Genomic DNA, 21,908 nt, shown 5'->3' with positions numbered 1-21,908 from the left:
AAGGAATGAAATTGCATTTTCACAACTAGGCAATGCAAGGCAGACTTATTTGTATAGCACATTTTATACAGCAAGTCAGTTCAAAATGCAAAGTGTTAAATTAATACCTAAATGATTTACATTTTTAAAAAATGATTAAAAATAGCAAAAGTTCAAACAGAAGATGCAAAAATAAAAATATTATTTGAAATTGTTTAAAATCAAGTTGAAGTTTGAAGTCAGTAAGGGGTAGAGTAGGCAGAAGAAAAAAATGTACAAACAGAAAAATAGAGTAGAGGTTTCACAAAACTGAAACTATTTTTTAAATAATATTTAGCCTCTATGGGATCATGTGGTCCAGATCTGACCTATAGTGGGGTCAATTTTTCCAGAGACCTGGTCTAATGTGGTCCACGTGTGAAAAAAAGAATAAAATCTTCCTTTTTAGTGTTTGCACTAATAAAATAAAGGTTTTACAAATGTGAAAGTGGGTGTCAGACAGCGCCCTATTTTTATTTTAAATGTCAAACATGCTTTCCCAGTGTAGTTTCTTTCCCTCAACTCTTCCCTTAACTGCTAAAGCAAAAACGACGAATGAGAAACTAACTTCAGCGTCGTAACCCGTGTGTTGCTGTTTAGCAGATGGCCCTCACGAGCTTCCTTAGCACAGACAAACGCCTGAGGAGGCAGCAACTTCTTCCTCTTCTTCTTCCACGAGTGACACACGAATAAAAGACGACTGCAAATTTTAACATGCATGTCATTTAGCTGTCTAATTAAGTAAAAATGTTTAACAGGAGAGTTGAGCGTGCCGCTGAAGCCTGCTCGAAGGAAGAAAAAGTCAGCAGAAAGATTTCTGTTAACGACTGTCGCGGTAAAAACCAGCAGCAGACTGAATTTATACTGGAAACCAGAGGTCTGGACTTCAATGGCTTTCTGCAACTTCTGCGCCAGGTAACGACTAATGTTTGCCAACTTTTACTGTGGTTTGAGGTTAACAATTTGTCTACGAGAGTGGTCAAAACGTTTTGGTATATCTAATATGTAAACGTAAAAAAACAGATTTTCAGGTCATTTTCTTCTCATGTTTTCATAATTTCTTACAGTTTTTGTAAGGCACTTTATGCCAAGTTACTCAATGCGTTTTTTGTAAAGAAACCATTTTTTTGTTTTGTTTCAGAGGTTTTATTAGGTGTAAAAGGCGTCTGAACGCAGCACTACAGCAGTGATGACAGTCCAGGTGTAACGGGGTTAAAGTTAGGGACTGTGCTTTATTTATCATAACAGCGGGGTGGCTGTGGTGTGACATATTTCAATCTTTAGTTTTTCAGTTACTTTTTTAAAAAATCAGTTCACACACAGAGCTTTACTGAAAGTCTCTTGCTGAAATGCATTTTATTTTGTTTTCTTTAATTTTTTGTTAAATGCTCTCACACTCATAAAATGTTAAACACATGCAACAAAAGCAAATATTTCCATCAGTCAACACAACTTGCGGTTAAATGAGTAGGGGTTGACAACTGGCCTGGCCGATTTCTGGGGCCGATATTTGGCATTATTGCTGATTATCTGTATCTGCATTTTATTTTAATGATCATCATTAAAATGTATTACTTAAAAAGTGCAAAGAAAGTGTCAGCATGGGAGGAACTTTTACTTTGTTAAACCCCAGGAAGCTATTTTTATTTAATTTTTCACTTGACTTTCCAAAAAAAAGTTGCTAGGAACTTGCTGTATATGATGTTGAACGTTTCAGTTTTGATTAAACATTTGATAAAGGCATTTAAACAAATTGTTTTGTCAGAGTTTGTCATATTGCAATTTCTAAATATTGATTTTCATTTTAGTTTTAAATGCATATTGGTTCCAAATATCAGTTAGCGGTTTCATTAACTATTAATAATCAGTATTATGTCAGCCCTGCTAAAATAATATTGGTCGACCCCTACAAATTAGTATATTCCTTCAATCAGTCATTACGAAATGGACAACAGAAAACGAAATACAGCTATCAATATGAGCCAGTTCAACCTTAAATGCTTTATGCTTGTGCCGTTTTTATTACTGTACACAGTTTTCCAAGAATGTTTTTTTGATTTTTATTCAGTGATTTTTATTTTTATTCAGTTCACCTACAGTAAGCTGAGAGACTAGACAAATTCAGACATTCATTATGGTGCAGCTTTCTTCATTTGCAAAAGAAACATTAAAAATGTCAACCGAACTCAGAAATACTCACTGTTGTTACAGTATTGTACTAAACCATTTTTTGTGTTTTCTGTCTTTTTTTCTTTTGTTGGAAAGTAACAGCCATATCAGTTTTGACCTAGTCTTGTTGTCAGACTTTTCAATCTCAGACTAACTATGTGCTTTTTTCCTCTTTGGTCCGTGATTGCAAACAGCAGCACACAGCTGCATGTTTTATCTTTTCCACAAGTGTATTTTAGAGATTCACGATTATGTAAGTAATTTCTATCAGTTGGGAACAAATGTTTCCGTTTTGTTTAACACAGTTTAGCCATAAGAGTTCGGGGTCTCTCTACAAGATCAGCACTAACCCTTTCAAAAAAAAGTGTGAAACCAGTGAAAAGGTGTCAACGCATTTGCAAAAGAAGTCTTTCGCTGTGCTAAAGAAAGTGGTGATGAAGATCAAGTGTATCCCAGTTAAATTAGCAAGTCTTAGCACGTGAGAAAAACATTTTTAAGGCTGACTTCAGCCACTGTGCCAATGCTCAGGGGCATCATAGCTCTCCTGAGAGAGTACATGTTATGCAGGTTGTTGTTGCACAACACAACGCTCCCTGCAGAGATGGCACGACATTTAGAATCAAAACATCGTGGTTATCTTTTAATTTAAAGGAAATCTTGTTGAGAAGCATTTTGTTCCGTGTGCTGTTGTGTCGAGGTTGCGTGGTATCGTGGTAAAAAATCTGCCACTGTCTCTCGATATTTGGCCTTCAGTGACACGAGTGAGGGTGACAGCAGACTTCATGGTTTGCACTGCACATCTGGAAGCCACCTGAATGCACATATGAAGGCACTGCCTGCTAAAATTTGTAGTTAAATGTCTTTAATTCGTGCTTTTAAAATGGCAGAGGGGCACTTGGGTGAGATCTTTGATGAGATTCTCGGACGTCAATGTCCATACTTTTCTGACAGTGTTGAGATTTGACCAAAAAATCTGCCAAAAAAGTTTGTGCATGTAAATAGGAATTATTTAATTCTCTACTAATCTGAGGTTCAGGGATGCTGCTAATTTCAGCAGTTTGTTTTAAGACTGTTGTTTGTGGAAAATGTTATGCTTTTTTTTAAAAAAAAAACAAACTTTTTGTTGTGTTTTTGGCCTGTTTGCTCTTTTATGTGAAATTCTCTTGCTGCCGTCTTGCTGAATCCCATAAAAAAAAAAAGATTTCAATCTCAATGAGACTGGTTAAATAAAAGATTTTAAAAAAATTAGGAATGCACCATAATATCAGCATTTAAAGTGAGTTGTTATATATAGGCACATTGGATATTGGCAAAAATTCAAGATTGTGCGTCCCTTTTTTTAGATTGATGGATGAGTTGATTTGTCTATAAATGTCATAAAACAGTGAAGAATGCTTACTGTGCTTCATAAAATAAAATCAAAAAGAAAATGTACATACAATGATAAAAAGCAGCAAATCTCCACATCGGAGAAGCTGAGAGTGACTGAAAAACAGTTTCCACTTAATTTTCTGTTTTCAACTAATCAAGATTGTTTCAACTCTAAAAAAAACGGACATAAAAAGCTAACAATGGACACTTTTGACATTTCATTTCAGGTATTTAGAATCCATGCACATGAAACATTTGTGTTGGTCACGACGGACAGAACCGTCCTGGATTTTGACCGATTTGGTGAGTCCTTGTCGATTCACAACGTAACAACATGCTGCTGTAAATTAAAGATGGGAAAATTGAGCAAATATATTTTAAACTGCTGTAATTTTTTACTGTAGCTATCATCACCTGCAACAAAAGTTTTTTTCTGACTTTGTATTGAATTGTCTTACTGTTACTTAAATAGATATTTGTCTCTCCGGTCATGTTATAAATAGGTATTTAAATATTTTTACACCAGCCAATGAAAGTAATCTATTTTTTATTGTAGAGGAGCTTCAGGATGGCAGCACCCTCAACTTGTTTCAAGGGAAGGCCCAAGCTCAGTCAGCGGCAATGGAGGAGCGAATCACATTTGAACCTCATTATGATACATTGATTCGGAGCGGCATGGAAGAGTACTACTCAAGTCAGGGCGAGAAACCATTACGTAAGTGCTCAAATAATCAAAGTAGAACATTTGAGATGGACAGAGTCTTTAAGCTGCGTGCCATCACTCAGAACTTGCTGCTTTTTTGTTATTTTTTCCAGCGTACGCACTTGCTGAGCTGATCGACAACGCCCTCTCAGCCACGGCTAAAAACACAGGAGCGAGGACAATAGAGATACAGATGGTTGGTTCTGCAGTCGTATATGATTTCATAACCAGCAATTCACCGTCAGATCTTGCAAATCACAGTAGTAACGTGTCACATCTAAATCTGTGATAGCGACTGACGTTCTGTTTTTCAGGTGTTCGATGAAAACGTTGGGAAACCCGCAGTGATTGTTTTAGATAACGGGTGCGGGATGACTTCTAAACAACTCAAAAACTGGGCAGTGTACAGACTCTCGAAGTTTATCAGAGAAAACGGATCATTTGGAAGGTTTGTTTACTATCTGTCATCAAATAAACTATAGCTGTCAAATGTGGCTTCCAGTGTTGTATCTTTTAGGTTTAAGTGCCTCAAGTTAATTTTTTTCTGTTTATTTTTCCTGTTTTCTTCACTACAGTGAGCAAGAGGATTATGTCCGGCCTGATCCTGTCCCGCGTAGTCTCAACAGTGATATATCCTACTTTGGCGTCGGAGGAAAACAAGCCATTTTCTATATTGGAGACTCAGTCAGGGTATGTTTTCTGTAAAAACAGTTTAAGGGGTCCTGTTAAGCTTTTTCTTTATGTAATAGTGATACAATGTCGACTGTTCGTATTAAAAGTGGCCAGTGGTTTCAAAAATGAGGTAAACATATGTAACATTAATCCCTTTGAGCGAAACCCTCAGGCTTTACACCGTCCTAAATACTCTGATTACAACAGCTTGTTTTTTTCAAGATAAGATTTCAGATTACTTTTATTTGACTCATGTTCGTGCTGGAACATGTGCGACTTTTAAGTTTTTGTTACTTTTGCTGGCTATGCATCGGTGTCGCCAGAATTACTTCATTCGAATAGTCAGAAAATAACCACAGACTGGTTCCCTCTGTTCGTTAGATGATCACTAAACCAGTCGGCTCCCCAGATGTTCATGAGCTGGTTCTGTCAAAAGCGGAGTTTAAGAGAAAAGAGCAGAACAAAGAGGAGATTTACAGCACGAACATTAGACACAGGAAGGTAAGTGCTCTGAAAAACAAGGCGATCATGTTTCGCAGTTTGAAGCCTCCGTGTCAGCATCTCCTCCCTCGTCTGTCTGTCCTCTGTGCGACTTGTCGTCCTCCTCTTGCAGCCCGGTGACTCCTCACATGTGAATAAAGCCGATGAGCGCTTTCTTCACACCCTTATTGCCGAGGAACGTGGAAAGGAAAGCTTCACAGCCGTGGTCATTTCAGGAGTCTTTCCGGAGCATTTCATCTTTCTGAGAAGGGAGTTTGAAGTGTGGACCAGACAGCTAGCGTGAGTTCATTCACCCACACCATGTGATATGTACTCAAAAGTCCTAAGAGGTGCAAAGTTGAAAAAAGACCTGTTTTATCCACATTTCAGCCACATATATCACTATTATATTCATGGAGTCAATGGAAACGACTTGAGAAACAGCTCTACAAACTCAGATCATCTCCCTACAATTGACATACTGGTGAGGCTGCTGCTTTAATGGCACACAAGGGTGACTTCTGCTTTTATTTAAACACAGTCCGTCTCAGCTGATGTCACCATATGACTTTTTTTTTTTTTTATCAGATCTCTCTGCGCGAAAAACCTCCCAGATGTCCCCGTACGATTAATCTCCGGGAGGTTGACAACGACATGCAGACTCTGTACATATCTTCTGCTGTGGACACCTTTGAGTTTAAAGCTGAACAAAACGGTGGCATGATCGACGGAGTCATTCGCTATCATCCTTTCCTCTATGACAGGGAGACTTACCCTCAGGACCCCTATGCCGAGCAAGGTATTGTCACTCTAAAATACAGAATATACTTTATGAGATATAACAGCTTTGGATTCAAATTGTTGATTTGATTTTTGTTCTTTGTTTTTCAGCCTCTTCTGATGATAACGAAAATAATGAGTCTGGAGACGTGCAGCAGGCGAGAGAGAAAAGGCCGATATTTCAGTGTTTCTGGAATGGGCGGCTCATACCGTACACAACTGTCGCTGAGTAAGTACTTTTTAAATATTTTGTTGCATCATTTTTTCCACTTTAACATGAGCAAGCAAACAAACAACAAAAACACACATCACCAACATCTACTGCTTGTAATATACTGTTTTAGATTAGTGCCCCATATAACACTCAAAAAATCTCAGCAATGCCTTTAACTTAGAACATTTTTTTATATTTATTTATAGCACTATTTATCTGCCTTTTAGGCCATATTTGATTGCTTTAGTGGCTTCCCGGAGTACCCGGTGTTTGCCGTGTCTCTTTTGCATGTGTCCTCTGTCAGTGATTCTCTTGTTTGATGATGTAAACCAACATGGATGCTATCTCTGTTAATTTGCAAAACAAATCTACCTACGGGTACAAAGTCACCTCAGCTCACCTCATCCCATGAGCTATACTTTGTCTGAACTGCTATTTAGGTAATGCTAACACGCTGAACGTCAGTAAGATGGCAAACTAAGTCCTGCTTAAACAGCGTAGCATTTGCATTATGAGCATGTTAGCATGCTGAAATCAGCATTTGGCTCAAGGCACTGATGTGCAAAAGTACAGTCTCACAGAGCTGCTAGTGTGGCAGTAGACTTTCAGGTTTTGCTTTGGGCAGAGCGGGGTAAATTGTTTACCCTGCTGTCACTGTCTTTGCTAAGCCAGGCCAATCAAATATTGACATTCAGCTGTATTTTTTGTGTGTGTATTTTATCATCTAAGTCTCAGCAACTGTGACTTGATTTATTTAAGAATTAGCATAGTATGTTGATCCTCTTGTGTTTTTTGCCGGCTGTTTTTTACAGGTTTGACTGGTGTACGCCCAGCAAAGGAGCAAAGGAGATTCCAGAGTGTTACAGTCGAATTTCAGGGGTGCTTTTCACCGACGACAATTTCAAAGTCAGCACAAACAAGCTCACTTTCATGGATCTGGAGCAGAAACTGAAGAATAAGGACACAATCTTCATACACGTTGTTAACGGACAGGTGGTCACATACAAATGCTTTCTTTCTTTTTTTTTTTTTTTTGATGATTAGAACAAAATGCCAGTGCCATCTTCAAGTGTTTCTCTGTAGTGTGTGTGTTGGATGTGGATGTATGTATTTTTAAGATTTATCTGTGCATAAAAAGTTATATGCTGATTATTTTATTGCTGTCGTTGCTTATCAACAGAATTGTCCAAGAACAGTTCTGCATTGGACTATGAACATGAGTGTAACAGTGCTCATGTTGCAATCAGTAGCTGACAAATTAGCCATAGAAATTTGATAAGCCAGCAGCAGAAAACCTGTTTTGGTGCCTTTTTGTTTCTTAGTGGTCAAAAATAGTCATTTTGATGCAGATTTAGTTAATTTAAAAAAGCTAGAAAAACCATATAAATATTTTTTCCACGTCCACAGAAACAAAGAAGTCACATTCAGAAGGAGTTTACTCAGTGGCTAAGAAAGTGTCACGAGAATTGGGACAAGCAAATTGAGTACCGGGGCTACAAGGAGACCATAACGCGAACAGATTTGCCAAAGAAAGTGCAGTATCCCTGGGCGACATTCTCCTCCATCGAGTGGGACGGCAAAATTTACAAGAAAGGCCAACTTGTGAGCATCTTTTTTTTTTTTTAATATGAGATTATGTTCTGATTATGCTGTTTTCTGTATTGATGCCTCCATACTTCTTCATACAGGTGAAAACTCAGAAAACTCAGCCCATTATGTACGGTAGCGTGGTTCGGTTTTTGCTGTACGGAAAACATGACGGAGATATTTTTGCCACAGGGGGACAGGTTGAGTTGGCTTTGGTAAGGAATAAACTATTGAGTTTGTGTTTGATAAATTGATAAAAGTATGAGATCCTGCATGTTGATCCTCTGCTTTTTTAACTTTCTGTTTTTGTAGTTTTTTTATATTTTTTTGGTCAATGAAAAAAAAGGGAAAAAAATTAAAACTGACAGTTATAGGTTGAATTTTTAAAGCTTAAATAACTTATTACACAGTTGGACTTTATTTAAAAATATTAACACTGAGATATTTATGATTATTTATCATAAATATCTCAGTGTTAATATTTATGATAAATAATCATAAATATTGTGGCTGCATTGACTAAGTAGGTAAAGGCAAATAATAAAACAGCCAGAGCTGTTCATTAAGTTCAGAAAATGACATTACTGTAAGATGATAAGATGATATCTAGTCTCATATTAGATATCAATATAATATCAATATATTACTGAGCCCTAACTTAAGCGCAGCATTAGGAAACCTTTCATTTTACAGAGCTTAAACAGATTCGAGGTGGCTCCTCACACCAGGCTAAAAATAAGAGAAAACTTGATCTGGAATTGCTAAGTGAAAATGTCAAATGACTTTTTTTTTAGTCTACTTAATTAATGCATGGTATTGATAAGCAAATCTGTTTTCTAGGAACCCAAAGCATTTCACGACACGATCAAGACCATACCCATTTTCAAGATTGACAAGACTGCCTCTAATGAAGCCATCAAGAAACACATTGACAATGACTTCGCCAGGTGAATACACAGCTATGAGAGATGCTCTCGTGCAGCTGGCGTCTAATCAGAGGCATAAGACTGCAAGGCGATAAATCTAGTTTTTTGTGATCCTGCGAATGTGTATCAGTTGGAAGTAATTTGTATTATTATGTTTTATTCCCTTCCACTTTATTTCTTTGGTCTAGCCTGATGACACTGTATCAGCTCAAGTAAATTAAATATCTTTGTTCCAGGCTTCCAGTGACTCTGAAGGTTAATTGGCCGAATGATGAGCAGTGGCCAAATAATGCTGTTCGTCCAGCTGGGAGCATTATTGGTAAACTTGTCATCGCTGTCCATCAAAACATGATAATGTTGAAAAATGTCCTTTCTCATGTTGTGTGTATGTCACATTTTACGTTGTTTATAAAAAAAAAAACATATGTATATATATATATATATGTATAAATATGTTTTCACATCATTTTAGGGGATCTGCAAATCCAAATTCTAAACAAGAAGGGAGAGCCGATAACCGTGTTTCCATCGGTGGGCCAGGGAACAGGGAAAAAACTGAGTATTGTGCTCAAAGTCACCCATCATGGTAAGAAAAAAAAAACACTATCTTCTCAGCCTCTGAAATAAGCAGATTTTTTGAAACCCCAATATATTAAAACAACATTATGTTGATCTAGATCTGTATATCCATTCAATGACGTACAATCCAGTATCATCGATGCAGAGTGAAATATTGATATATACTGTATTCATTAAGAAACACCTTTATTTCGAATCTAATTTCGTAAACAAAACAACATCGAAACAGTCTTAGCTGTAGTGATAACCTTTAAGTCAAATTGAAGCAAAGTCATATTCTGGCAGACTTATGTCAGCAAATATTGCATTGTCCAGCGAATTAAGATAATTTTATATAATGATGAAACTTCTTTTATGTGAGAAAGAACAGGTAAAAGCTTCACCAAATAATTATTATTAATATACTGATAAAATAAATGTAGAATGCCTTTTATAGTTTACCAGAGCTCAAGTTGATTAGTCTGTAGTCTACAACCTAATATTCAATGTTAAAAATGTTAAAAAAAAAAAAAATAAATAAAAAAAGCAAATCCTTATATTTAAAAAGTTGGAACTCGATCATTTTTGTTTGTTATATGACTTATAAAACCTTAACTTTCTTCCAACCTTGGTGCGGCCTCATTTTTGAGTCTTTGTTTTGCAGCTTCGTGGTTAACAATTCGTCAGTGTTTACTCTGAATGTTGTGGTAAATTTGACTTTCCTTTTACATGTAGGTCCTAAAGGGAATCAAGACGTTATGTGTTACGTTGCCCCGCCTTCTGCACATTGGGGTTACTGTTCAAATTACGTGGTAAATTTATTTTTATTCGTCAACCTTCTGATTCTTGGTTACTTTTTGCATGCCTTGTTTTTTATCTGTGAAAGATCATTTAGCGATTTGCAAACATCTCTTCTTTGGCAGAGGAACTGACCCAGCTGGGGAAGTATACGCTGTCCCTGCTCACCATAATAAAAGAAAGTGATGCCACCTCCTTTGGCGGCAAAGAGCTTCCAAGTTACAAACTCAACTTTACCGTCACAGGTGAGGAAAAAACTCTGTCATATTTATCATCCTTTCTGGATTCCCTAATCAGACATGTCCACTGTCTTCGTCCTCCTCAGAGGGTAGCGCTGAGACATTCGTTATGGGTACAGTGAGCCCCACTGCTCGCATTGGAGTGCCATTTAACATTCCTCTGCTGATAAAAGACGGTTATGACCACTCAGTGACGCCTCCTCCTGATCTGCAGCCTGAACTCAAATGCAGGTGGGTCACTCCACTTTATTTTAACATCTGCTGCTGACGGAGAAGTCCTGTTTTTCTTATTGTTTGAAAAGTGTTTTGACACAGTTGCTTTCGAAGAACAGCAATTTAACGTAACTTAGTTTATTTAGCGCCCTGTTAACATGATCTTTTTCATTATTTAGTGGCCTGGACCTGAGTTACGAGACAGTGGACAGCAGTGGGACCACGCTCACCATCAAAGGCGTCAAAGCAATCGCAAAAGTCCGGAATTACCAACAATCAAAGGTTAGAAAAAACAACATCTCAGAGGTCATTAGCTTTCCCGCTTATTCAAAATCTATAATAATGTAAAAAAAAAAAATAGCAATATGTACCTACAGTCCAGTAATGCCATAAAGTCAACACCACAGTCACAACTCACAAACAGAAATACAATTCGTCAGCCCTGTAAATGCAAACCAGGCTGGCAGAGGAGTGGGGGTGCAAAACTCTTTATGGTTGACAGAGCATATAACCTCACCGAGAAACCAGTTCTCACTCAAGGCTTTTATTTGCTGACTTGTCTTTGGCTTTTAACAAAATGTAACCTCACATTTTAATGTTTTTTTTCTTGATTTTTGTGTTTATTTACCAGATCAGCTGTTCTGGTCGCTTCTTAACTTCTTAACAGACAGAACCCAACAGGTTTTAGTTGAAGGAGTTATGTCATGAGTTATGTTATGAGTTATGCAGGATTTATAATGCCCTGGCTTCAACCACAGGATGCGTCTTACCGTCTTGTTTTTTATTTTTTACACAGGAAGCTGCAGGTCTTCAAAAGAGGGCAGCTTCCTGGGAAATTGTCTAATCATAATGCACTTTTGTCTCTTCTGCAGAGCTCAGAAACAATCCATGCTTGTGCCAAGCCTGCTTTTGTTAACTGGTGTGATACTAAAATCCTTAACTTAAACGTGGTGAAAACTGAGAAAGTTATCATTGATTTTAGGAAAAACAATACTAAGCCTAAAGCTAGCACTAAGAGTTTCTCAAGAACTAGTGACATTGTTGGCACTTTTTAAAATAATAATAACAATAATAATAATAATAATAATATAAAAATAACAATGATAATGCATATCTTTTTTTATATAGCATTTATATAGCATTTTAGAGCTTAAGCACAAAGTTCTTCCCAGTTAAAAAATGTTTACTGAATAAAATAAAATGTCTCATGTGCCAGCATAAAATAGCACTGGGTACAAGAATATATGAGGTGCAAGTTCAGAAATACAATTTCATAAATAAGTAAAATTGTAGATAAATAAAATGTAGATAAAAACTCAAATATAAACTCTCATAAACATAATAATAATAATAATAATTTAAAAATTAATAAGATAAAATAATAATAATAATAATAATAATAATAATAATAATTAATAATAATATTAATTATTATAATCTATTATTATTATTATTATTATTATTATTATTATTATTATTTATTATATTATTATTATTATTATTATTAAAATAAGAATAATTTGTTTTATATTTATTAATCTGTTTATTTACACTCTGAATTTTATTTTGCAGACATTTGATGTTGAAGTGACCGTGCCTGGCTTGAAAAACACAGGGACTTTCAAGATCAGTCTTCTTCCTGGTAAAATTGCAATTAAATATTCATTTAGAACAATAACTAATCTTGATTTGTTAAAGGTATCCTATGCATGAAATTGTGATGCATGTTTTTCAGTATTTTCCAGCATCTTATAGAGTGAAAGATTCATCGATTAGTCAAAAAGAAAGGGCAACAATTAAGGGCTCTGCACACTGACTCAGTTTTTTGTGGATGTCTAAAAAAGTGGATCACTTTTAACAGGTCAGATAGTAACATTCAGGTGGAAGATTATGACGAGAGGAATATAATATTAATAATAGAATAATTATATAATTAATAATAATAAGAATAATAATTAATCACTTAATACAAATAATTAATATAATTAATCACTTAATACAAAATATGTTTCATAACTCAAAATTATGGTCATAAACATGAATTAATTAGTAAGTAATGGGACTCAACTGTGGCTATCAGAAACAATGAGTTTTATATTGAAGAAACCCGGAGCACCACTTATTAAAATAAAAAGGTTGATAGTCAATTAGCATGATTAATTATTCTAGTCTCATAATTTGAAGGCTGCTACAGACTTCTTTTTCCAGGTGTACAGTGACCCGACATCTATACACACACAAACAACAATTTTAATGTTTATAGAAACAACTATGATAAACACACACGTAGATGTGCAGGAGGGACCTTTAAAGATATAGATATAGGCATAATTACGATTCGAATATTGAAAAAGTTGAGGGGTAGGGACTTGTATGCACAGAACTGACATGCATATATCAATTCAAGTCTGTATTTAGAGTCTGTCCTCCTCAGTGTGAGACAACCTGTTAGCTCAGCTGAGGTGAGGTGAAGTGAAGTGACTTTATTTGTACCCGTAGGTAGATTTGTTTGCATAACAGAGAGAGCATCCATGTTAGTTCACAACATTAAACAAGAGAAACACTGACAGAGGCAAACGCATAAGAGACAGGGCAAACACCGGGTACTCACATGCTTATAGCGGGGTAGAGGAGGTCCAACCCCTCCTAAGTTTGGGGAGGTGTGTGTGTGTGTGTGTGAGTGTGAGTGTGAGTGTGTGAGAGTGACAGTAAACTAAAGTATTGTTTTGTGGAAGGCAGCATGTTGAGGGGTTTGTGACTTTTCACATCATAAATTGACAGTGCTCTTCTGCTGTGGGGGTCTTCACTGAATCTTTCAAAGAGTTATCAGCTCCCTGTCCCAAATGAGCCATAAATTAAGTCTAACTGTCCAGGTAGGTGCTAAATCTGTCTTAATGCCTCCTTTTTGGGGCACCAGCCTCGGTCAAAAGTTCCACTAGGCATTTATGGCATCCATTAGCAACCCAGAGGTCAACTAAAGAATTTCTTTGCTTTAGTTATTGTCAACATCATCCACTACATAGGCCACTAAATGTTGGTTGTTAGTGTCATTTTAGTTTAAAACACAGTTTGTTTGACGTCATCCAGCTTTACTTGAAGTGGTTATCAGTTTGCTGTGAACATTAATGTAATCCTTACAGTTGAGCAAACACTCCATAGTTTCTCATCCTCATGTGAATGTTTTACAGGTAATCCGCATTTCCTTCATGTGACGCCAGAAGAAAACCCATTATCAGTTGAGAATGGAAACTCTGTCACGTTCAATGTTGAAATTCGTGACGTGGGTGGAAACATCACTGCTAATCCCAGACAGACCGTTCGCTGCCAGGTATGGGTGTGTAGCTGCTGGGAAATCTCAAGCTTTTGATTGATGAGTCACTTTATCATGTTTTACCTCTAATGAACTGTTAGGGACTGTTTGGCACATTTCACGAGCTTTTCATTCTTCATTTTTTGGCGGGATTGTTTATTTTTACTTAATTTTATCATTTCCAGCTCAGCTACTACAATAAGTCTAAAATGCACTATGTGAACAAAATTGTTACATTCATGCTGTTAAGTGCAAAAAAAATGCGCCAGTCAAAAACTGCAGTTTTTGATCCCACAGCCATCAAAGCATAAAAACACGCATTAAGTCATTTTTTTGTGTTTTCTTTTCATCTAAAAACATAGTGGCATCATGACAAAAATCTGACATTTATAGGGTTAAAATTCTGAAAATTAGAATTAAAGTAATATTTGATATGTATAATTTGGACTGATGTTGGTTAAGAAATAAACTAAATGAAAGTAGAAAATCATATTAATGTATAATATTTTGATAGCCTGATTTTGAAAAGTGCATTTTGTGTGCAGAGTGTGAGTATTTGACACTGCACAAAAATATAATGTATACAAATGAAGTGTTGCTATTCATCATTGAAATATCATAGGCTGATATTAAAAATATGAGCTTAGCATGGAGCATATTGAAAATAATTAATTCTATGCATTTTGTTTAGTTTTTTTTTCATCTAAAAACATAGTGGCATCATGACAAACACCTGGCATATCGAGGGCTAAATTTTTACTATTATTATTATATAAATTAATAAATATTTGATATTTATGATTCGGACTGATGGTGGTTAAAAAAGTAAAATCAATAAAAGTACAAAATCATATTTATGTATATTTTTTATTGCCTGATTTTGAGAAGCACATTTTGTGTGCAGAGCGGTACGTGTGTGTGATATTATATTATATGATATTATTGCGGGCCCTAAGGGTTAAACATGTGTAAGATAGTGTTTCATCTTTTTAGGCCTTCTCTTATAACTCTCCCTCTTTCTTTTTTCATAATGATATAATCTGAATAAACATAAATAAATGGTTTGCTTTGGTTAACTCCTCTTCATCTTATATGTGTGAAACAGATCACGGGGTTTCCACCAGTGACAGCGGACTGCAGCACCACAGGAGCTGGACAGCTTGTGACAAAACCCATAGACCTGAAAATAGTCATGGGAGAACCACAGTATCTCAAAGTTCATTTTGATATGCCTGTAGGTTTTAAAAGAACAACAACCATCAAAGCTTCCTGCTTTAGAGAATACTCACTTATTAAAACTTTTGTCATTGTGTTTCCATCCTTTCTTTGTTTTCCCACAAGAGTCAGAAGAAGGTCGAGTTGGTCATGAGGGAGCTGAAGGTCGTGCCGGGAACAAGAGTCGCCCGCATGGAGCTCTGCAGTGAGGATGAGAGTTTGGTGCTGAGGAACAATGAGAAAATAGAGTGGCTGGCTGGAGGCTTGATGGAGAACCTGTTCTACAAACTGTATGATGAGGCGAATAGAGAGGTGCCTCCGAGTGCAGAAATAGCCTCCAAGATCAAGGTGTGTCTGGCATATACAGGCTTTGTCCTGTCGTGTTTAATGTAACATCCTGTTATTCAGGTGTTGGTTTTTGTTTTATTTTTCTGTTACCTGTTTGTAGAACAGAGTGAGTGAGGGAAGGATGGAGCGGGAGATCGACAGGCGGATCGGTGCAGCGTCTGCAGTAATGCGGACTCTGCACCGATCTGTCGTGGTGAAGAGGGAGCTGAGCCGAAAGGCAAAGCTCTCGATTTACCGGTCGATATTTGTTCCTACCCTCAACTATGGTCACGAGCTTTGGGTAGTGACCGAAAGAACAAAATCGCAGATACAAGCGGTCGAAATGAGCTTCCTCCGTAGGGTGGCTGGGCTCTCCCTTAGAGATAGGGTGAGGAGCTCGGAGTAGAGCCGCTGCTCCTCCGCGTTGATAAGAGCCAGATGAGGTGGCTCGGGCATCTAATTAGGATGCCTCCCGGACGCCTCCCTGGTGAGGTGTTCAGGGCACGTCCCACCGGTAGGAGGCCCCGGGGAAAACCCAGGACACGGGACACACAGAGCTGGGCGAAGTGGGCTTCCCTGCTTAGGCTGCTGCCCCCGCGATCTGACTTGGGATAAGCGGAAGAAATTGGATGGATGGATGGATGGCTTTATTTTACCTGCAGTTTGCCTCTGTTGTGATAAAAAAAACAATTACATTTCTTCAGTGAATCATTTTAGAGTTACTGAATTTGAACGTTTCCCATCTAAAAGCTGACTTTTCATTGTTCACATGTGTTTAAGGTTAACTGGACAGGAGACTTGAATCTGGAAGATTTGGTCCAGGGGAAGCTGCCCGACATACAGGTGCCCACGCAGGTGCAGGTACAGGCAGAGCGTTTCTACCAGGTGGCCTACCAGGACCAGAGTGTGTCTGTCTCCTTCAGCATAGTGTAAGACACCTACCTGACTCAAAGCTGTGATTAGTGTTTGTTAGCTTTGGGAAATACGCTTTTTTGCCCAGAGTGAGATGAGAGGATGGATACTCATGTGTCTCTGTGTTAAATATACAATCAGCCTGTTAGCTTAGCTCAGCATAGAGACTGGAAAAGAATAGAGTTGATACTAATAGCAGGACTGGAAATCCCACCTATACCTCCTAATATGCTGGATGGTGTGTCGTTGACTATACGAGTCATACGATACTGAAATTCATCAAACTTCTATCAAGAAAGCAAAATACTGTAGTTCCCAAAATGTTGAATGTTTCCTTTAATATCCAGACTGGTATTTTTTAAGTCCACAGTCCTGCTTGTTTTGTTTGTAGGCCTCATCCAGATATACCAGCGCGGCTGAAAGCAACGTTAATCCAGAGCGCAGTGAAGCTTGGTGAAATCCTACCTGGAAACATCAGTGAGTATGAACCTCGTCACCCAAAAGAGATTTTTGAGCATTTGCTTACACGCAAGATGACTCACTTTCTTTCCTCATACAGATTTGGAGCTCATGGACCAGTATGATAACGTAACCAAGATGCTCACACCCACCTGTATGAATCACATGACCGTGGAAGCGGAAGGTTTGGACAAATCATCCATTGTCTTTAAATGGCAGGTGAGGACAAAAAAAAAAAACAAACGAGCTTAAAGGAAAACTTGACTCAGACTCTGTAATTAAAGGCGTTGTTCAGCCCAGAGTTGAAATGTGCACTCATTTTGTCTTCACTCCACCTCGGTGTTTCAAACTATATGAGGTTGTCTTTGTTTTAGTTTTGCTTTTATGACATATTTTATTTTTTTTGTAGCTAATTGTTCCAAGTGTCCTTTGCATTTTCCTTTTTTGCTGAGTGTGGCATGAGGCTGAGGTACTTTTAAGTTACCATTTTTTTACTTGAACTTCAACAGAGTTGGAATTGGGTTTTATTGCCAAGTGCATTTACATATACAAGGATTTTGACTTGGTGCTTTGGTGCAAAACAATTAACGTAAAGGAAGAATAAAATTGTAAATTTAAATAGAATACGACATAAAATAAAACAATAGAAGCAATATAAAAATATAAAATGAAAATAATAGCATTCATATGTTGCTTTATCCCTGCAATTCATTTCAGAGGGCAATACTGTACTTTTTATTCCAATACATATATTTCACAGCAATAGTCAGTAGTTACTTTGATTTGTTTTACATTTTAAAGACCTATATAAAATATCTGGGCTGCATCTAACAATTATTTTCGTTTGTTTGATCAATCTATCGTGAAATTAGCCTATAAAACATGAAAAAAGTGAAAAATGCAGATTACTTTTTCGGAGAATAGAAGATGGTGACATTAAATTGCTTGTTGTGTCTGAACAACAGTCCAAAACCTAATAATTACCAATTTACTATAGTGTAAGACTAAGAAAAACAGCCATTTTTCACACTTGAAAACATGGAGTCATCAGATTTTGGGAGGGCATTTTTGCTTGAAAGATGATTTAAACACTTTAATAATAATCACAGATTATTTTTATTTCAATAAATGATTGGTCAGTTTCAACGAGACTACCTGTTTGAAAAAATCATCAATACTTTTACTTTAGTAAATCAACTAAACACCTGTTTAAATTTACTGTTTAATACTTGTCCTCCATCTGTGTGTTAAAATCAGGATTTCAGCAAGTCTGTTCTGGTTACTGGGGTGCGTTTCCAGTCTGGCACTCCTGGCCGCAGGGAGATATGCTTCAGCTATAAGACCTTTGTGGAGCGCGTCATGGTTAAAGTGACCGCTGGCGTCCCTGCAGAGCTTAAACTGGTCAGCGGGCCAAAGCAGGTAAGGAGGATTTTTCTGTTGGAGTCCTGGTGTGATAAGGTTGATGGGAGGAAGCTGAACATGCAAACACAACCTCACTGGTTTGAGTCCAGCAGGAGACCTTTGCACATCACCTCCCCCCATTTCCTGTCTCCTCTCTGCTGTACATTGTCAAAATAAAAAGCATTAATACCCTGAATAATTGTTTGAAGCTAATGCTCATGTGTTGTTTGATGCTTTCAGTTTACAGGTGTGTTATGTGTCCGCAAGTTGTTTTTTTTTCATCTTAGTCTCATTTCTTTGTTAGATTTCCTTTTTTTTCATATTTTGTCAAACTCAACCTGTTTTTAGCTGTGAGTTTTAGCTTAGCTTTAGTTTTTAGGGCATTTTAATCTTATCATAGTCTGTAAATATCATAGTCTGTGAATAAAACTATTTTATTCTAGTTTTAGTCACTTTTAGTTTTTAGTGGTTACAGAAAATTTTCAAATTTCAGTATTTTTTTGGTCGTCAGATTATATTGAACATTTTAATCAGTCTAGTCGAGCCAAATCAATAATTTTGCCATTTTAGTCAAATTTATTTCACCTAAGGTTTTCTCATTGTAATCTGATGAAAAACAGTTTGAATGACTTTGCAGCTTTGCAGGAAGTGTTTGGTTAAGTGGTAAATCAGGTTTGTGGTATTCCTATCAGCTATTTTAGGACCACATTGCTTCCCTTCTGATAGAGAAATGAGAAATTATAGATAAGATTTTTATTTATTTATTTTTTCTCTCTCAACGTCTCTGTAATGAAAATGGGCCCAAATATCGCCTTGTTTCTTTCTCCCAAAACCCTGTTTGCTGTCATTGTTAAATCTGTGCTTATTGTGCACTAGTGTAGTGAACGCAGCACACAAAACTGCTGCATTTAAAAAAAAATCTATTACTTTGCCTTCTCTTTTTTTAATCTACTCTGATGACATGTCACTGCCACAGGGCATGTCGCCCTGATCTTGTCCTGGCACAGGAACAAGCAAAGCAGTTTGACAACAAAATAAATATCTGTTAAATGTGTGTGCTTATTTCAGTTTCACTTTGCACACTAACTCAGACCTTTGATCATTGTTGCTTGCCCCGTTGCTGCATTAAAGGCCTTTATTTGTTTGTTTGAGGATTTTGCCTCCGAAAGTTTGGTTTAGGTTTTAAGTACGCTACATCTGTTTGCTGTTTCTGAGTTGTTAACAAACATATTTATTAATAGTTTTCATTAACCAAACTGTTTGTGTGATATGTTTTTTGTATCTTTAAGCCTTTGCAGGTGTTGAATGACAAAGGCATCCCCACGCCGTTCGTTGTCCAGCTGTGTGACGAGTGGGGAAACCCCTGTCAGGACAAGAGGGTGGTGGTAGAATTGAAGTCTTCACCCCTGTCACTGAAGGTTCGCCTTAACAATACAAACATGCACTATTTACCCTGTTCCTTTACTCAAAAAGTCAGCAATGGCCTGAACATCTGAGTTGAACCGAATTATCCTAAGAGGAGAAATTTAATGAGATGTTTTTTTAGGTGACGACAGCTGCTATTTCAAAACCTGTGAATGAAGAAGGGAAAGCCTCTTTCACTGTTAACAGTCTGAGCGGACCAAAGTGAGTGTCACTTTATGATACAGGATAAAACGGTAGCATTTTTCTAATCATCATAATGCAATACAATAGCAGCAACCCTAAAGAAGGGTTGTATTTGTTTTTCCAATATTATATAAAAAGTGACATTATTAGTTTTATAGATGCACTAATTATCTTCATACTGCATTTATATATTTACCAATTATTTTTGTATTTGTATATATTTGCCAATTATTTGTGCAAATTAATTCCACTCTCAATAAAATGCTTTAAATACACTCTGACATGATGCCCCACCAGCTACTAATGGGAGTGTTGTTTCCCTGTCGTTCCATTAGGGGGTACTATCAGCTCGACTTTAAAGGTTCCCTCAACCAGAAACCCATCCCTGGTCCATCAGTGAATCTTACTGTCATCCCCGATCCCACCAAACCTGTGAGCCTGACAGTGGAGTATAACACCAAAGCCACGTTTCCTGCCGGAGGCATCTTTCCAGGTTTGCTCCTCTAATGCATATTTATATTTGCTTTATTGATGAGCTCTTGTTTCACTGTATGCAACCGGTTTGGCATCTCTTAGCAAACTAAGTGCAGCTGTGTGTGTCTGTCCAGTCTTCTTGGTGACCGTGGTGTCTGATGAAGGAAGCCTGATTACGACTTTTAACCCTGCTGCTGTGTCCATGTTCCTGTGGGAGGTAACGCAAGAAGAAAGAACGCCTCCAAAATCGGTGAGTGACTAATAAACAGAAGGACCGACAGTGACTTTACTCTACAAGGAGAAACAGGCTGCAGAGTCAGACATGGCCACAATGCAGAAAAAACTCTAAATGAGTAAAGCAAACGTAATTATTATTTGGGTCAATAATTGCAGACTAAGATATTCCACATAGTCAGTAAAGCTGGTATATTTTTTGTCAAATGTACTTTACATTACAATATATGATAAACCTTGATTCAGGAATTTTAATTCCTGTTCAAGTTTTGACCGATTTGTTGCTGCAATCACAAGGCTTAAACTTGAACTGTAAGTCCTGTTAATTATGCATTTTTTTTTTACCAAGTGGATGGTGCCAGATATTATATTAATTAATAAAGACTCAGTTAATTTGCTTCTGTGTATTTATTTGTTACATTTTGTTTTACAGGGTTAGAAAAGCAAAATTAAAGTCAAACTTTATGTTGCCTTACATGGGAATCATCCCAGTCACTTCCACACTGCGAGGCAAACAGCTTATTAATTAAATACTGGTACTGGATTGGTGCTCAGGTATTTGCCAATATCCAAAGCCCAGGTATCAAGACTGAAAAAGTTGGACTGATGCATGCTTGATCTTATTTGTTGAATAATATTCTTCTACTTCTCTTTTCTAGGCCACTGAGCTGAAGTGTAGTAAACCCTTGGAGATGGAGAGGAAAGACTGTTTTTACTTCAGGTAAAATGCTTTTCAGATCAGCCTGTTTCTATTATGTTTAAGAGGATGTTTAAGGAAAAAAAAGAGGCAGATTTTAAGATTAATAACTCTGATGTCTGCACAGAAAATATGACTTTACTGCAAGCAGCCAGTTAGCTTAGTAACACCACAAACGGGGAAACGGCTCGCTTGGCTCTGTTCAATGTTAAGCATTTTAAAACTGTTATGAATGTTAAATGTTAAAACTGTTTTTTGTTTTTTTTTCACTGCAGAGATAAAAATATCCCAGAACAGGTTGGAAGGTACATCATCCAGTTTTCTTTGCGAATAGACAAAGCAAAAGTCCTGTACAGTAAACAGGTTGGTTGCACCGAACATCTGGAAACATCACAGCACAATCACGAGTTATTTCACACACTCACCCAACACACACAGCATCTAGAGATGGTCTCCACTAGTGATGAGCGAGTACACTGAAATTCATCTGGGTCGATTTAAAGTGTCTTTTTTATGATCACCTAGAAATGTATTTACAGAAAA

The 21,908-nt window shown here is 37.1% G+C and overlaps 1 protein-coding gene across 1 annotated transcript in view; it reads left to right on the top strand.

Annotated features, from left to right (window-relative positions):
* The first annotated feature begins 662 nt into the window (after window positions 1-662).
* Window positions 663-21,908, top strand: part of smchd1 (structural maintenance of chromosomes flexible hinge domain containing 1) — a 29,938-nt gene continuing 8,692 nt past the window's right edge. Inside the window, exons 1-35 of the mRNA XM_042510317.1 lie at window positions 663-933; window positions 3,786-3,861; window positions 4,115-4,273; window positions 4,375-4,457; window positions 4,576-4,709; window positions 4,837-4,951; window positions 5,315-5,434; window positions 5,547-5,713; window positions 5,804-5,897; window positions 6,002-6,212; window positions 6,305-6,422; window positions 7,220-7,400; window positions 7,815-8,009; window positions 8,096-8,209; window positions 8,835-8,941; window positions 9,157-9,239; window positions 9,393-9,506; window positions 10,214-10,290; window positions 10,404-10,521; window positions 10,602-10,746; window positions 10,908-11,010; window positions 12,301-12,370; window positions 13,917-14,056; window positions 15,144-15,272; window positions 15,380-15,601; window positions 16,361-16,509; window positions 16,884-16,969; window positions 17,052-17,170; window positions 18,209-18,370; window positions 19,642-19,770; window positions 19,899-19,978; window positions 20,296-20,453; window positions 20,569-20,684; window positions 21,328-21,389; window positions 21,641-21,728. Coding sequence (XP_042366251.1) covers window positions 766-933; window positions 3,786-3,861; window positions 4,115-4,273; window positions 4,375-4,457; window positions 4,576-4,709; window positions 4,837-4,951; window positions 5,315-5,434; window positions 5,547-5,713; window positions 5,804-5,897; window positions 6,002-6,212; window positions 6,305-6,422; window positions 7,220-7,400; window positions 7,815-8,009; window positions 8,096-8,209; window positions 8,835-8,941; window positions 9,157-9,239; window positions 9,393-9,506; window positions 10,214-10,290; window positions 10,404-10,521; window positions 10,602-10,746; window positions 10,908-11,010; window positions 12,301-12,370; window positions 13,917-14,056; window positions 15,144-15,272; window positions 15,380-15,601; window positions 16,361-16,509; window positions 16,884-16,969; window positions 17,052-17,170; window positions 18,209-18,370; window positions 19,642-19,770; window positions 19,899-19,978; window positions 20,296-20,453; window positions 20,569-20,684; window positions 21,328-21,389; window positions 21,641-21,728 — 4,392 coding nt within the window. The 5' untranslated portion in view covers window positions 663-765. The remainder of the gene's footprint in view (window positions 934-3,785; window positions 3,862-4,114; window positions 4,274-4,374; window positions 4,458-4,575; window positions 4,710-4,836; window positions 4,952-5,314; window positions 5,435-5,546; window positions 5,714-5,803; window positions 5,898-6,001; window positions 6,213-6,304; window positions 6,423-7,219; window positions 7,401-7,814; window positions 8,010-8,095; window positions 8,210-8,834; window positions 8,942-9,156; window positions 9,240-9,392; window positions 9,507-10,213; window positions 10,291-10,403; window positions 10,522-10,601; window positions 10,747-10,907; window positions 11,011-12,300; window positions 12,371-13,916; window positions 14,057-15,143; window positions 15,273-15,379; window positions 15,602-16,360; window positions 16,510-16,883; window positions 16,970-17,051; window positions 17,171-18,208; window positions 18,371-19,641; window positions 19,771-19,898; window positions 19,979-20,295; window positions 20,454-20,568; window positions 20,685-21,327; window positions 21,390-21,640; window positions 21,729-21,908) is intronic.

The sequence above is a fragment of the Plectropomus leopardus genome, chromosome 21 (assembly GCF_008729295.1).
Source record: "Plectropomus leopardus isolate mb chromosome 21, YSFRI_Pleo_2.0, whole genome shotgun sequence".
Taxonomy (NCBI): Eukaryota; Metazoa; Chordata; class Actinopteri; order Perciformes; family Serranidae; genus Plectropomus; species Plectropomus leopardus.
The sequence above is the reverse complement of the archived record's forward strand: the minus strand, read 5'-3'. Positions and strand labels throughout refer to the sequence as shown.